The sequence below is a fragment of the Thamnophis sirtalis genome, unplaced genomic scaffold (genome assembly GCF_051295495.1).
Source record: "Thamnophis sirtalis isolate CommonGarterSnake01/CBP01778 unplaced genomic scaffold, rThaSir2_p1.2 scaffold_1, whole genome shotgun sequence".
Lineage (NCBI taxonomy): Eukaryota > Metazoa > Chordata > Lepidosauria > Squamata > Natricidae > Thamnophis > Thamnophis sirtalis.
In genome coordinates, this window is record NW_028261381.1 from 108,624,753 (window position 1) to 108,639,721 (window position 14,969).

A 14,969-nucleotide genomic window follows, 5' to 3' on the forward strand; every position below is an offset into this window, starting at 1 on the left:
TATCTTGGCATACCAAAGGCACTTATGGTTTCTCAAGTCAAAAGAGTGGGAATCGGATTACTAAATGAAATTTCATACTCGATACACTGTAGAAAGTTTCATGGATCAATGAAGATTGGAAATTAGGCATGCTGATGTTCACAATGTTATGGTTTTGTGATGGGCTTAATTAAAGCCCCCTTTCCCCCCATCAACTAAAATATAGTATTACCTTTCTTTTGCTAATGTACATAAATCTTGATTTAATCCTTTCTGTTAGGAAGAGTGGATTGAAATCTCAGACAGCAAATCTATATAACCTGCCATGTAGGTTGTGATCCAGTACCTAAGAAAGTGCAGTATCATTATCCAGTATGCTGTAGCTTATCAATAATGTCTTTGAGTGGTTTGAGCTGTCAGCTGTGGGTGATAACCAGTAGTATTCCATTGTTCTATTTGTGAGGCTTTTCCTTTAATATATGTTCTCTGAGAACTGAACTGGCTCTATTGATTTGTTTATTAAACTTGTTGAGCAGGTAGTTCAGTCTCTTGGTTTAATTCCATCAGTTGATAATCTCTGTCAAAAAGATCAGCACAAATGCAGCTGTAGCACGAAGCCTAGTTACAGATGATCAAATTGGTGGTGTAATCCAGTCGGGAGCGGGAAACACGCTGATGTGCATGACAATCTGTAGGTTTTCTCTATAATGTGCTATTTCTGTCTCCATTGTGTAGTTTTATTGTGACAGCAAGGAAGTGGGATTGCTTTTGAGGCTGAGAATGATAGTAGAGTGTATGAAGTCCTGATGATTTTGATAGGATTCGTTTAGTTTCCATGGGACCAGATGATGAAAAGGTGATTAATGAATCTCAAGTAATGGGGGAGCTTTAACAGTTTAAAACAGTACTCTAGGCCAGCCAGGAAGATAAGGGGATATTGTGGAGTTATAGTTGTGCTTCTGATTATAAGTATATGTTATTGCCAAAGGTGAAATAGTAATTGGTACATACAAAGTTGAATAAACTGATGACAAGATGTATGTGAGATGATTTTTTTAGTGGCTTGAAGTCCATGGTTTTGGGGGGGATATTGGTATATTAACATCCACGATAGCTAAAATGTTACTCCTGGATGGGAGTGAACAAGCTTGCACTCAATCCTGACAAGACCGAGTGGCTATTGATGTTGCCCCCCAAAGACAGTCCAGATATTCCACCCCTTAGCCTGGGGGGTGGGGTGAAATCTTACACCCCTCAGAGAGGGCCCGCAACTTGGGTGTCCTCCTGGACTCGCAGCTGACTCTAGAACATCATCTGTCAGCTGTGACCAGGGGGGCTTTTGCCCAGGTTCGCCTGGTGCACCAGTTGCAGCCCTACCTGACCGGGAGGCACTTCAAATGGTCACTCACGCCCTCGTCACCTCAAGGCTTGATTACTGTAACGCGCTCTACATGGGGCTGCCCTTGAAAAGTGTTTGGAGACTACAATTGGTCCAGAATGCAGCCGCGCGAGCGATATCGGGTGTATCTAGATACACCCATGTCACACCTATCCTCCGCGAGCTGCACTGGCTCCCTATCGGTCTCCGAACACGCTTCAAGGTGCTGGTTATCACCTTTAAAGCCCTACATGGCCTAGGACCCGGATATCTGCGAGACCGCCTCCTGCCACATACCCCCCAACGGCCGATAAGATCTCACAGGATGGGCCTTCCCTGGGTGCCATCGACCGGACAATGCCGGCTGGCAACTCCTTGGGGGAGGGCCTTCTCTGTAGCTGCTCCAGCCCTGTGGAACAATCTACCCCCAGAGATCCGGACCCTTCCCACTCTCTTGGCCTTCCGAAAGGCCACAAAAACCTGGCTATTCCGGCAGGCCTGGGGCTGTTTACCTCATAAATGAGGTCCAGCCCTGCCCAGTTTGAGTTTATGATGTGTTGCTTTTTAATCGGTTTTTCTCTTCCCTTATTTTTAACTTTTTATCTTTTTAGTTCTGTATTTTGTAAGCCGCCTGGAGTCCTTCGGGATTGGGCGGCATATAAATTCATTAAATTTACAATTTAAAATGATTTTGTTAGTGATTATCCATGGAGTTCTGCCTGCTGAGGACCTCTGTGGTATATTTTATGCAGCTGGCAATGCAAGTGACATAAGATCTGAGTACAGACCTGATAATCCAGTTGTGATGATGTGGTATATGCATTTGCAATGCAGTGAGACATGTGCAGATCTGAACACTGGGGAAACAAAACAACCACTTCACAAACACATGGCATAATAGAGGAGAATAGACTATCAGGACAGGATTCAGCAGTCCATTTGTATCTGAAAGATACAAGGTCGCTCTTTTGAAGACAGCAAAGTTCACATTCTGGATAGAGGGTGTCACTGGTTTGAAAGAGATGTCAAAGAATCCATCTATGTTAAAATTGAACAGCTCTCTTTCAACAAAGGGGGAGGGATATGACACCACCTATCTTCTGTTTACAACACAGTCTTTTCAGCAGTCCCAAGAAGGTCCACACTCCTTTGCGTTCTGACTCAGACGACTATGAGGATACAGCTAAATCCCCAAGTGGCTTCAACAGCTCTCAGAAGCTAAGTACCGATCCTCAGAGTGCTAACAACCAGATGCATGCAAAAAAATATAAATTCTTCTATTCCCCACCAGTCAGTTAGAATTGAAGAAGTTTCTTGCTTGAGAAGTAGAACATTTTCAAAGAAAAAGAAAGTCAAGTCAACAAAACCATGTTGTCTTTTGGAGAAAAAAACCACACCTTTGGGACAACCATGACCTGGATGATTGAGAATCTCCATAGACAAGAAGGCTCTGTGTTGATTCCAAGTATATAAAGAAATGTTATTTCATCACTATCAGTAGAACAGGATCCTTTTCTGGAAGAGCAATGGAACAGGACTGTCATGGCTATTTCTCAGAACCAGATGTCTAATGTCATTCCCTAATTCTAGCTACTGGTTGGGATAGTCCTGATCATTCCTATTCTCCAGCATTCTGCAGTTTCTGCCACTCCCTTTTCATTTAAATTAATATTGCCTGGGTTCCCAGACAGACATGAAAATAGACAGAAATTGCACAGATTTTCTATTCCCCAGTCTGACAGTTTATCTGCATCCTATATTTAGTTTTCTAAAGGCAATAAAATATTTCTCATGTTAGTACTATTCCAGAAGAGAGATGGCTTCAGAAAGTTATATTTAACTAAATTCTATTTTAGTTGCCATGACTTTTAGCAACAGTCTTCATTTTTGGTTTCTTTTACAATGACTTTTTACTCAAACTTCATTATCTTAAAAATATCCATTTTTCAAAACAAAAATTAGATGATTTTTATTTTCTTCAATATAGATATTTAGGCTATTTCATATTCAGTTTAACTAAATAATGCATTCCAATCATCATATAGCTAATAGGCCTCTTGCAAAGCAAATTCTGTAATTAGTTTTCCCTTCTTAAGCTATGCCAGCAGAATTTACTCCATCTGTGAGTTAGAAAACAAAACAGACTTCTGGTAGCTGTTGGAACTATGAATATTTCAGCTTAAACTATCTTCCCAACTTGATGGGACTTGCTGTCAAACACATCTTGGCTTAGGGAAGACTGATTTCACAGCATGTAAATACTAACTTAGTGGTAAGCATCTGTATCTTTTGCAATCGCAAAAACACTTTGTATTTTAAGGCCTAATTCTTGAGATCAAATAATTGCTCTCTCTGTTTAATTGCAGCTAATTGTCAAATTATTTAAAGATGCCTCCCATCTTCTCAAAAAGATAAGGAACATTTATTTTAACTTGTTCTTTTGAAAGGAAATTGTACATATTTTCTGTCTCATTTTTAATATTCCTGCATTATGAAGAGTTTTGTTGATGGTATAATTGTTTTCAATATGGTTTCATGTATCGTTGGTCTGGTTATATTCTGCCTTGAATTAAGGGTTTTAAACTGATGCTTAATAGCCAATTATGGTACTGTAGGTCAAATAATATTGAAAGAGTTCTTGATCAGGATGTTCAGAAACAACAACAAAAATTCTGTTCTAAAAATGTTTTCATTGTTTATGCGACCAGAAAGTTTTTATGCAGTTTATCTCCAATCAAAGGAGGAAAGTGACTGAGCCAATGATATCTGAAAGTTGTAGGTTTGGGTTAAACCAATGAAATTACAAAATCATTACTTTAGTATAAAAACATAACCAGAAGCCACATGGTGGCAGTATCCTCAGGAGAAAGTAGGCAGTTTCTACCCAACCTTTGTATTGCTTTCTATAGGACAACCTTGCTTTAATTGATGCCATCCTGTTGACTTCATATTGCAGTTCCTAGCAGTTATCTCTGCATAACTAGATGACTTCTGATTCAGCAAGATTGTGTGGAACCTGATAGAATAACATGTCCAGTTTCATAGAGTGCCAGAAATATAGAAATATGTTATTGTAAAGGACTGAACTGACACTAGAAAATATGGCAAGTTTCATAAATTAAGCACTTAAATTAGTGTAAACCTGATCTCACTAACTTTGTTACACTAAAGTTTTATTTCTGGAAATGAAGTAAAAAAATATTTCAACCAGATTTGCAGAGCACTAGCCTCTACAGTTTATTGTGGTCAAAAGAATGATGAGGCTTATGGTAACTTAATGATAAGCAAGTTTATTATGGCATTATCCAAACTTTCTCTAGCTGTTCTCATTTTTCTCCCCCGTTGTTTATTAATCATTATGCCATCAAAAACTTTCATATGATGTTGTAAATAGCGTTGGCCTAATAAACATATTGCTCAAATCTGGAATTTTGAATAAAATTTACATTGTGGAGAGACAGGGTATATGAAGTTACATAGTTAAAATCTGTTGCTTTTAATAATGAACTTTGCAATATTTAGTTTAAATTGTTTCTGGTGTTTAGAAGGCTCATTCTCTGTTGTTGTGAATGACACCTTCCCTGTTGCAGCCCTGATTTTTCAGATCAAAAGAATGTTCAGAGGAAAAGCTCCCAGACTATGCCAGATGTTTAATCAACAAAAGTTTAGATGCCTTATACTATGGTATGTCAAACTTATTTTGCTGTTGTTCTCCAAAGGATGGAAAGAACAGTGATTCATTACAGGATATTTTTTTAAAAAACCACCTGGAAATCAGATTTTAGAGCCATTACTCAACTAAGTCAATTCTTCAAACCTAGAATAATCCATTTTTTCTTCAGTTGTTTGCAAAATCTGCGAGGTATATCAGTATTGGGTATCGCTGACTGTAATTCAAAAATCTCTCTTTATATTTCACTTCTGAAGCAATATATCTTGATATAAATGCAAACCAGGCACTTGAGATTGGGTTTTGCAGGAAGGGGAAGTTAATTAATTTAATCAGCATTCTGAGATCGAATATACCAGACCTTGGATTTTGATAACTACTATGTAAATCAGATAGCACTCCCTCCCCTTCTTTTGCTCTAGAGAAAACAGACAACCAAAGATTAACTGCCCTGAGAACTACAATAACGGCAGATGAGATGCACTATTTTTGGACTTTTGCTAAAAATGATCATCCCAACTTAAATATATTTCCACTGAGAGCATGCCCAGTGGATTTCAACTGAATCTATTTAAAACTGTACAAATAAAAAAATTGTTTATCCTGTTGTTCCATATATATTTTATTTTGAGTAGGCATATTATATTGCTATATAGTTTGTATATTAAATACAAAATAAATGTGAATAAAATAGTAGTCGCCTCAATAATATAAGCTAGTAAAAACTTCTAAAAGTTCTAATAAGATTAACCAAGAGACTTCAATATTTCCAAAGCAATTATCATAAGCTATCATCATTTTTTTCAATAAAGATTTGGAGCCTTACCTTCCCCTATCTGTTGTGTTCCTGATAGCTTGGATTTCATATATATCTCTGACCAGGTTGTAGTGATTAGTGGATATAAGAATGCAGATTGCTCTAAGTTCAACTCACATTGCCATTTGAAGGAATCAGGTTAAAAAGAAGGCCATTAATAAGGTGGCACACAGAAAAATTCACTTTGTAGCCATTATCTTCTTCCCTCTGCAAGCAAAAAGCATAGAAATATCTTCATAGGGAGTCTTAATATTTGAGTCCTCTTCATACATGAATAAATGGAAGTGCTAATGGTATGGATCATCCAATGAAACTGAATTTAGTTTGGTTCTTTTTCAGATATTCAGCAAATACCTAGAGATTGAGGGAAGAACTGAATGCTTATGATGTAAAGAGAAAGGTAAGATACAGGAATCTACTCTGCCTTCATATATTAGCGAACCATCTTGAAGGAATCTGCAGAGAAAGATCTTTCTCTGATCCAAAGCCTTATACAACTCTAAATATAAATATGATGATGTCGATATGAATCTGTATCCTGTACTATACTGGAAGTTGAACTATTTTAACAATGGCCAAACACATTCCCTGCATTATAGTCAGATAGTCATCCAATCATCATACTCTTTGTAACCTATGCAAATTTTCAGGTTGATTTGGAGAGAAAACTGTATGGAACCCATTGGTACCTATATGAACTCATTGCACAATATGTAGCCAATCTACATATTGCAGAAATGAGTTGTAGGCAACTGGACAGAAAATCCTGGTGAAAGACTCTTCATTTAATTAATTCTGCTTGAACCTCCAAGATCAGATTTCTTTATCTCTTACTCTCTCTCTCTCTGTCACTCTCACATTCTCTATGTAATTTGACTTACTGACGGTCATGAACTCTTGGATTGTCATTGGAATGATCTAAACTCAATGTTTTCCACTTGAAAATTGGGCAAATATTTTCTTCTTATTGTGATTCTTGACTGCATTCAAAGGATATGTCCATCAACACACCTACACACTCACTCACACATATAAAGAGAGAGAGAGTGGGCCAGGCAAAGAAAAACAAAGTTTATTAGTAATTGATAGCTTGTACTACTGATTATTTGTAGCAAGGCAAAGCTAAAATGCCATCTGTTAAAGCCAGCTATTGTTTTCTGGACACATTCCAAATGTGTTTTGGGAAGTAAGATGTTCTACAGTGAACACAATTTTAGAAGCTATCAAATAAATGTTAGTTTCTCTATTCTTTTGTGCCTTTTTGAGTACACATGCCATAAGCATTAGGACATAAATCACTATGAAAATCTTAGAATTGAAATCACTATGAAAATCTTAGAATTGAAATAGAAATAGAATTGAAATAGAAAATATATAACAAGGTTTTTTAGAAGCTTGTTTCGAAATGCACTCAAGATTCAAGACTACTTACATTTAATAAGGTGATTAGGATAATACAGGAAAATGTTAAGCTTTGAGGACAGCTATGCTTAAGCGGGGCTTTGTGTAAAACAAGACGAAAGGACTAAGAGGGACCTTAGATTTAAATATTAAACTACATTATCCCTTGAAATTCCCCATGGCCTCCTCTCTGTTTTCAAGGTCCTTATTCTGCCATGGAGCTTTGGGGTCCTATTGTGTTATCAGCATTTAATGCATTTGCATATCTCTTTAGGAAATAGTCTCAATATTAAGATATAGGAGATTGTATAGAAAGAGCTCACCATGTCTAGTCAAAAGTGAATCCTGCTGAATATCTAAAAAAGGTTAAATCATGGCAACTAGACCAAAGTTTATTAAAACTGAGACGTTTCGTTACTCATCCAAGTAACTTCTTCAATCAAAATGAAAATTTTGGGTCAGCAAAGAGTTAGAGAGTAGTTGGAATCGATCAACCCTTGCCATATGCACTGGGGGCAGGGGGTTTCTCCCCAAAATGTAAATGAAGACTCTATCATCCATGCCAAAAGTATCTAGATATCCTGGATGATTGAATCTTCCTTTACATGAATCCTGCTGAATTCCGATGTAATCTATCCATACATTCTTGGAAGTCAGGGTTTTTTCATTTAATGGGTCTGCTGTCAGAATCGTTGTCTTCGGGATCTTTTCAAAGCTGATGTGGAATTTTACACATTACGATCGCACAATCACTGTAAATATATAAAGTGTAGTGTAAAGCATTTTGAAACTACCACTCATAAACCTGAAGTTTGTGTTCTAATGTAGTGATCTGAGGGCAGCCATTGTGATGCCCTATCATAATATTTTGCATATATGTTTCAGTAACATATAGATAATGCTTGCAGCCCCACCTGTTAGGAAACTGAAAATACTCTAGATCCAAGAAAGGGGAAAATAAAATGTGCCACAGTCTAGACTAGCATGAAAATAAGATTGTCAACATTCATTCCACTCTGGAGGAATAAGGTTAAACTGTGTGAAGAGCAAGCAGACTGATTTTCCAAGATTTCCAGATCACTACCAAGTTTTGTGTCATCAATACCCACGCCTCTTGAAATAGAAGCAACCTTTTATTGATTGCCATCTTTGAAGCCAATTTCTCAGCCAGGAGCCATTCCTCTTCTGCCCCAACAAAAAATGGAACAGCAACAAAGCCAAAACTGATGGCTATTTGTACAAGGCAGGCAATGGCAGAAAATTCTCACACAGGGAACATATTACTTGTAAAGCTGACAAAAGAGCCTAAAGGTTAGCTGTTTTTCTTCCTGGAGCAAAGGGAAGTGGAATCCTGGGGAAAGTAGGAAAGTTTGATAACAATAAATGACATTGAGTTGTATTTCTTATCTTTCACATATCTGTGCTACCTGGAGTGACTCTCCCTGGATTGTTTCTGAGGGTATTTTCATGAGATGTGTTCAAATTGCTTTTTAAAATTTCCTAGATCTCCACAATAACATCACATTAACCCTAGTAGGTGTTGTGGCAGGCCCATGTTTCTGCTCCCAATTCTTTTAAGATTTTCTGGAGTAGAAGAAGAGGCTCCTTTCTCAAGAGGACAGTTAACATAGCCATTTATTGTCACTTTGGGATGTATGTCTCTACTGCTACCTCTTTTACATAGCTTGACTCTCTAAATGACTCAGTTGGAAGGAATTGGAGAATGTGTCCCATGAAAGGACTTGCAATAAGCAAAATTCAGATGGGTTCATTTCCACTCTACAAAAATTGCCAGAAAAAAAAAAGGCTAAGGAATGGATGAGCAGCCTGTCTTCTAGTTGTAAAATTCTAGCTTCCTGCATAATGCTGAACTTAGAGCAATGTATGGTCAATCTCCATCTCTTGGACTTTTATTAGTTTTGAAAATCTAATGTTATTAACCAGATCACTTAAAGCTTCCCCCCCTCCTACATATACTGTATAAGCTTTCTGGATGGATCAGGTGCAGAACCTTGCTCCCCCTTTCCCAAGTCTGGCAAAAATAGAATAATAGAGATTCTCACAAAACTGCTCCACAGGAGTGAAAACAAATGGTAACATTTGTGAAGTTCTGTCTTCTCTACGGCGTAAAATGGAACAAATGGGAATACTCAGAATTTTGTCATTGCAGAGATATTAGAAAAGTACACCCAAACCCATGTGTTTCTTCTGCTACATCAGGGCTGTAAGAACAGTCAAAAAGTGGCTATTCTAGATTGCAAACCATCTTTTGAATCATGAAATCATAGCTATTATCATGGCTTTTATTTGGAGATCATGCTTGGTCTTTTGCCTGTGACCCAAGAGCACAATTTTCCATCACTCAATAGCTTCCAAATATTTTGGGACTACAAACCCCAGAATTTCCCAGTCACGATGGCCAGTGTCACACTGACAAGAGAACTCTGGGGAGTTACTAGTCCACTAATCTGGAGCATACCAGATTAGAGAAGGCTATGATAGAAAGTTACTCATTTTCTTGTAAAATAGTTTGGCGGCTGTGCTTTGACTCTTACCTGTTCTTCTGCATTCTCATAATCTCTGTGCTTGTTAGTGGTAGTCAGATTGGCAGAGGTGTGTCCTGAAGGGGAAGGAACAGAGGGGATTTTTCAATATATCTATAAAATTGATACAGATGAGCTCTGAAGAACGGGCCAGTGATTACCTTCATGTCAGGAGAAACAAAGAAGAAGAAATAAATGTGGCCAGGGCAGCTGTGCAGTCATTATTTCAGTATTCACATTTCAGCAAGCTATAACTTTGCCACTGAATATATAGAGAAACACAGCCAATTTTGGCTTCCAAAATGACCTAATTGTCTGGTGAATGTGTCACATACATACTGTACATATAATTGAAGTAACTAAAATATTCACCTCTATGAATGTTCCCTTTGCATGTTCATATATGCTTCCTTTGTTCTAAGGGTTATGAAATGGGATAGACTTTCTTTATCAGAAAAGTGTTGGCAGAGAATAATCAATGGAAAGATCCATCCACCATTTTGGTGTTTTAGAACTTTAGAGTTTAGTTGCCATATCTATTGCTCTTATTGTTGCTGTTCTTGACCTTTTAAAAAATATATACCTTTCTCTATATAAATGTGGATGTGTTTTTAATACAGTTTTTAAAGTTCTCACAGACTGCAGACAACTAAAAAAAAACCTCTATTATCATTTAAAAACAAAAAGCCAGTGTTGCTGGCTGAAGAATACTGGGAGTTGAAGTCCACAATTCTTAAAGTTGCCAAGGTTGGAGACCCTTGCTCTAAGCAAGAAGTCTCCTTAAGACGTTTGCAATGGGGAAGCTGAGCAACTGGAATTCAACCCATGTTTACTTTTTTAGTGATTCAGGACAATTCAGATAATGATGACTCCAGATAATGATGTAAACGGAGGGTTTTACATGGGTAAAATGTTCGTCATTCATAGAACTGGATCCCTTTTCCCTTCAGTAGATATTTTTAGAATTCTCCTGAGCATAAGCCTTCAGTCACAGGATTGAAGTCTTGTTGGTCATAAACGGACCACAGGACTCTTTCCTGTTTCTCCAGCAAAAGGTGAACTCTTTTAGTGCCATCCTTTTGAAAGCTGTTGAATTCACTCCTTCCTCTTCCTCATAAAGTTACCTTCCCTGGGGAATGTGTTTGCTAGTCACCTCCAGCTGAGACAAGAGTCTGAATCACATCTGAATCATCAGTATCACAAAGGCCCTTCTCTCTGCAATGACCCGCTTCAGCATTTTCTTTTAGAAGTGGAGTTTAGGCCCTTTTCCTCAGGAAAGCTGAGGATGCTGCTTTATTACAGGCATCAATCTTCCTCACCCTGAAGTGCTTTCGACTTCAACTCTCTTAATTCTCAATGAACTCAGTCCGAGAATTGCCGGAACTAACCATCTAGTGAGGTCCAGATTCCAACAGTTGTCCTATTTCATTCTTAGGGACTTCAGTGGAGCAGAAAGTTTTCATTTATTTTAATGACATTCGATGGGGACGCAGTGGCTCAGTGGTTAAGACACTGAGCTTGTTGATCAGAAAGGTCAGCAGTTTGGTGGTTCAAATCCCTAGTGCCACGTAACGGAGTGAGCTCCTGTTTCTTGTCCCAGCTTCTGGCAACCTAGCATATCAAAAGCATGTAAAAATGCATGGAGAAAAATAGGAGCCACCTTTTGTGGGAAGGTAACAGCATTCCATGCGCCTTTGGCATTTAATCATGCTGGTCATGCCTTCCCAGAGGGAAGGAACTACTAGTATTTCTGGCGGTTCGAATCCCTAATGCTGCTAACGGAGTGAGCTCCTGTTACTTGTCCCAGCTTCTGCCAAACTAGCAGTTCAAAAGCATGTAAAAATGCAAGTAGAAAAATAGGAACCACCTTTGGTGGGAAGGTAACAGCGTTCCGTGCACCTTTGGTGTTTAGTCATGCCGGCCACATGACTTTGGACAGCGTTGGCTCTTTGGCTTTGAAATGGAGGTGAGCACCGCCCCCAAGAGTCGGGAACGACTAGCACATATGTGCGAGGGAACCTTTACCTTAACGACATTCAGGATTGAAATTCAACAGCACCTGTCAGTAAAGACCCTGAATTTAAATTAGCCTGTAAACATTCCCCACTTCTCAATTCAAAGAGGTTCTTGTTACACTGATGGGAATTCAATCTTTGGATATTGCCGACTGCTGGATTCTGAGGCTGCAGGATTACATCCAAAGTATGATGGCAAGATATTGTGCATCCTTTGTAAGCAGAAGTCAAATATTCCGTCTCCCCGCCCCCAATTGCTCCTGCTTTCAGTGTCCCTGTTTTTGAACACTTTGGGTTAGCAAGGGTAAGCTTTTCTCTTTCTCTAGGGACTTGGCTTGTCCCATAGCCCACCATGATCGGAACTGCATCTTGGCCCCCTCTTGGCATCGGACACATTTGATATCAACTGTGGGCAAATTACAATGGTGGCTTTATGAATGAGCCCACCAGCAGCGGCACTCGAGCGTGGGAGATGACTTTCCACGGCAGCCTTTAACAGCACTCGCTGCTGCTTTAGGAGAATTTAGGAGAGCATCACAATATACAGCCCTCCCCCCTCCAAGTCTTTTCAAAAACCTTGAAATGAAAGCCTATCCAGCCTTCCCCATTGCCCCCAACAGGATAGGGGGGAAAAATCAGGAAGGCGATAACACAACCCCCACTGCTTGTTTGAGCGATCGGGGCTGCGCGCGATAAACTGATCCCGGGGACCGACCCAGATTAGATCCTGCAAGCGCTTGGATGGTTGAGTAGTCCAAGGGGTGAGCAGATATTCGTAGGTCTCATCGAAGGCGTTAGGACCCGGAAGACCTGCCTCCCGCTCTCTTCCTCTCGGTCTTCCTCGGTCTCTCTCTCACTCTCTTTTTCGCTCTGCGGGACTCAGCCGGGAGACGAGAGCGCCTACAAACAGCTGTGACCGCTCGAGCCAGCCAAACAGGGAGGGAGGGAGAGAGACTCGGGTGTCACCATCGCTCTCGCTCTCTTTCTCTCCTCGCCTCCCCGAGAGCTGAACCTCTTTTCAGCTGACTCGGAGCTCCCAGGCAGCCCGGAGGTCCCGCAATGAGGCGGATCCGGGCTAATGCCATTGCGATCCTGACCGTAGCCTGGATCCTGGGCACTTTCTATTACTTGTGGCAGGACAGCAAGCCTCATTCGGCCGCCTCCAGCCGGTCTCCCAGCAGCGGCGGCGGCGGCGTGAAGAGCGGGCAGAGAAGCTCCGGCAAAGTCGAGCTCCATAAAGAAGAGAGGACCGTCCCCCTTCTCGTAAGTGCGGCTTTGCCCCTCTTCCCCTCCCCTTGGGCTCCCGGAGACCGGTGCCCGCGGTGTGTTGGCCATTCCCGCGGCTGCCTTGCTGCAGAAGCAGATGCTGCGCGGGCGTGGGAGGGGGGGGGAGGAAGTGCGTGGAGGTGTGGAAGCGTCGGCCGAGTTTGCGGGGAGGTTGGCCGAGGGGATGCTGCTGGCGAGGAGGAAGAGATGGAGTGGCAAAGCGGTGGGGGGGGGCGGAGGGGGGCAGCGTAGCTCGTGCCCGGGTCTTGCTGTATTTATTCCAGCATTTTTCCCGGTAACCATGGCAGCATTTACAACTGGGGATGAGCTACGAAGTGATGGGGATGGCGAGGGAGAAGCGGGGTGGGGGGGCTGGGAAGGGGTCCCGCGCCGCGCCAAAGTCTTGCGACTGTTGTTGCTCGGGTTGTCGGCACCAGGCTTGGGAACCGGCGTGCGGGGGATGGGATGAAGCCGCCTCGGAGGAAGAAGCGGGCTGGCATTGGCGAGGTAGCTTTTCAGCGACATCAAGAGATGCGGTTTGCAGAGCGAGAAGAGGAGAATAAGGATGGAACACACTTGTGGGATCGAGCCGGGATCGGATTGAAAGACGGGTGGGGGGCGGGGGGGGGCGGCTAGAGTGGAAGAAGGTCCTGGTGTCCCAAGACGTGATGGGGTCCGGCCAGAAGCCTTTTCCCGAAGGGAGGAATCGTCCTGGTTTCTGCACACTTCCGAGACCGCCACACAGGAAATTGGCAAGATCTGAATGATCGCTGAAGCTGCGGGATGTGAAAAGGGGAGTTAATTAGGCGGTAGCTTTGCAAATTGCGATTCCAGATGTGAGCCTTCTCCAGCGATGCAGGAGCAGAGGGCTTATGTACCTCAAAGTTCATCTAGTTGTACCCGAGATATTTATTTCCAAGGCATTCAGCACTCGCATTTTGTAGTGGGGAAACAATATACTTCTTCCAAATATAAGGACATTAGTATTTACTCTTCAAAAGAGAGTCCGAGCAAAAATAGATTTAAGATTAAGATAGGTTTATGCCAATAAGGAGGGCGAGCGGGGGGGGGGAGTAAGTAGGAGAGTTGCATTTCTTTTCTTTCTTTTCTTAAAACACATGGATTGGGACTTACAAGATTTCTCAGGCCAGCAGAGAGTTTCAGAGTAAGCAAGCTTTATAGACCTCCTTGCTTGCAAATGAGTGAATTATTGCCTTCCTCTTTCTGAAATCCTCAGCACAGGTTCAATTTCTCTAACATCACCAGTTTGCAGGGAGCTGGGTGTGTGGGGAGAATAACAGATGAAGGAAAGATCTTTCCCAGCCATTGAAGAGCTGGGGCAATAATATGAATTAATGGCAAAAACTGGTTCATTGCGTAATACCAGACATTCAGAATTACTCAAAACACCATCAATTCATCTACATTTAGCTGATTACACAGCCCTGACTGCTTCCCTGGCAAATATAGATAGATTTTTCATTAATCACATATTGAATAGAGAGGCTGTGCTCATCTGATAGTTAAAACAATAGGATATTCTTGGTTATGACTAAAGGGGGCGTAAGGACCACAGACACCCAAGTAAGTCTGTCCCCACATTTAAAGTAGTTGCTAGCTGACAGCTCGCCATTTCTGGATCCCCTCTGTTTGGGGGGGTGGGGGGCTCTGAATCCTTTGCAAAGGCTGCACTCTGCTCCACCATAATGCTGTTGCAACAAGAGGGCACTTCTATTTTGGGCATGGGAAAATTATGAGAATCTTCCATCTCTATTAGAGACGCAGGCTTTCTTTTTCATAGAGATCTGCTTCTTCAGACTACAAGATACCCTAATCAAAGTAACCTGTTCACTAAAATTACCAGAACATCATTGGAATGACCTGGCTAAAAGCACTTTAG

At 41.1% G+C, this 14,969-nt stretch overlaps 1 protein-coding gene across 1 annotated transcript in view; it reads left to right on the plus strand.

Moving 5' to 3' along the window:
• The first annotated feature begins 12,691 nt into the window (after nucleotides 1-12,691).
• The window catches only part of GALNT16 (polypeptide N-acetylgalactosaminyltransferase 16), a 185,488-nt gene continuing 183,210 nt past the window's right edge, over nucleotides 12,692-14,969 (plus strand). Inside the window, exon 1 of the mRNA XM_014068864.2 lies at nucleotides 12,692-13,066. Within this exon, the coding sequence (XP_013924339.1) occupies nucleotides 12,863-13,066 (204 nt within the window). The 5' untranslated portion in view covers nucleotides 12,692-12,862. The remainder of the gene's footprint in view (nucleotides 13,067-14,969) is intronic.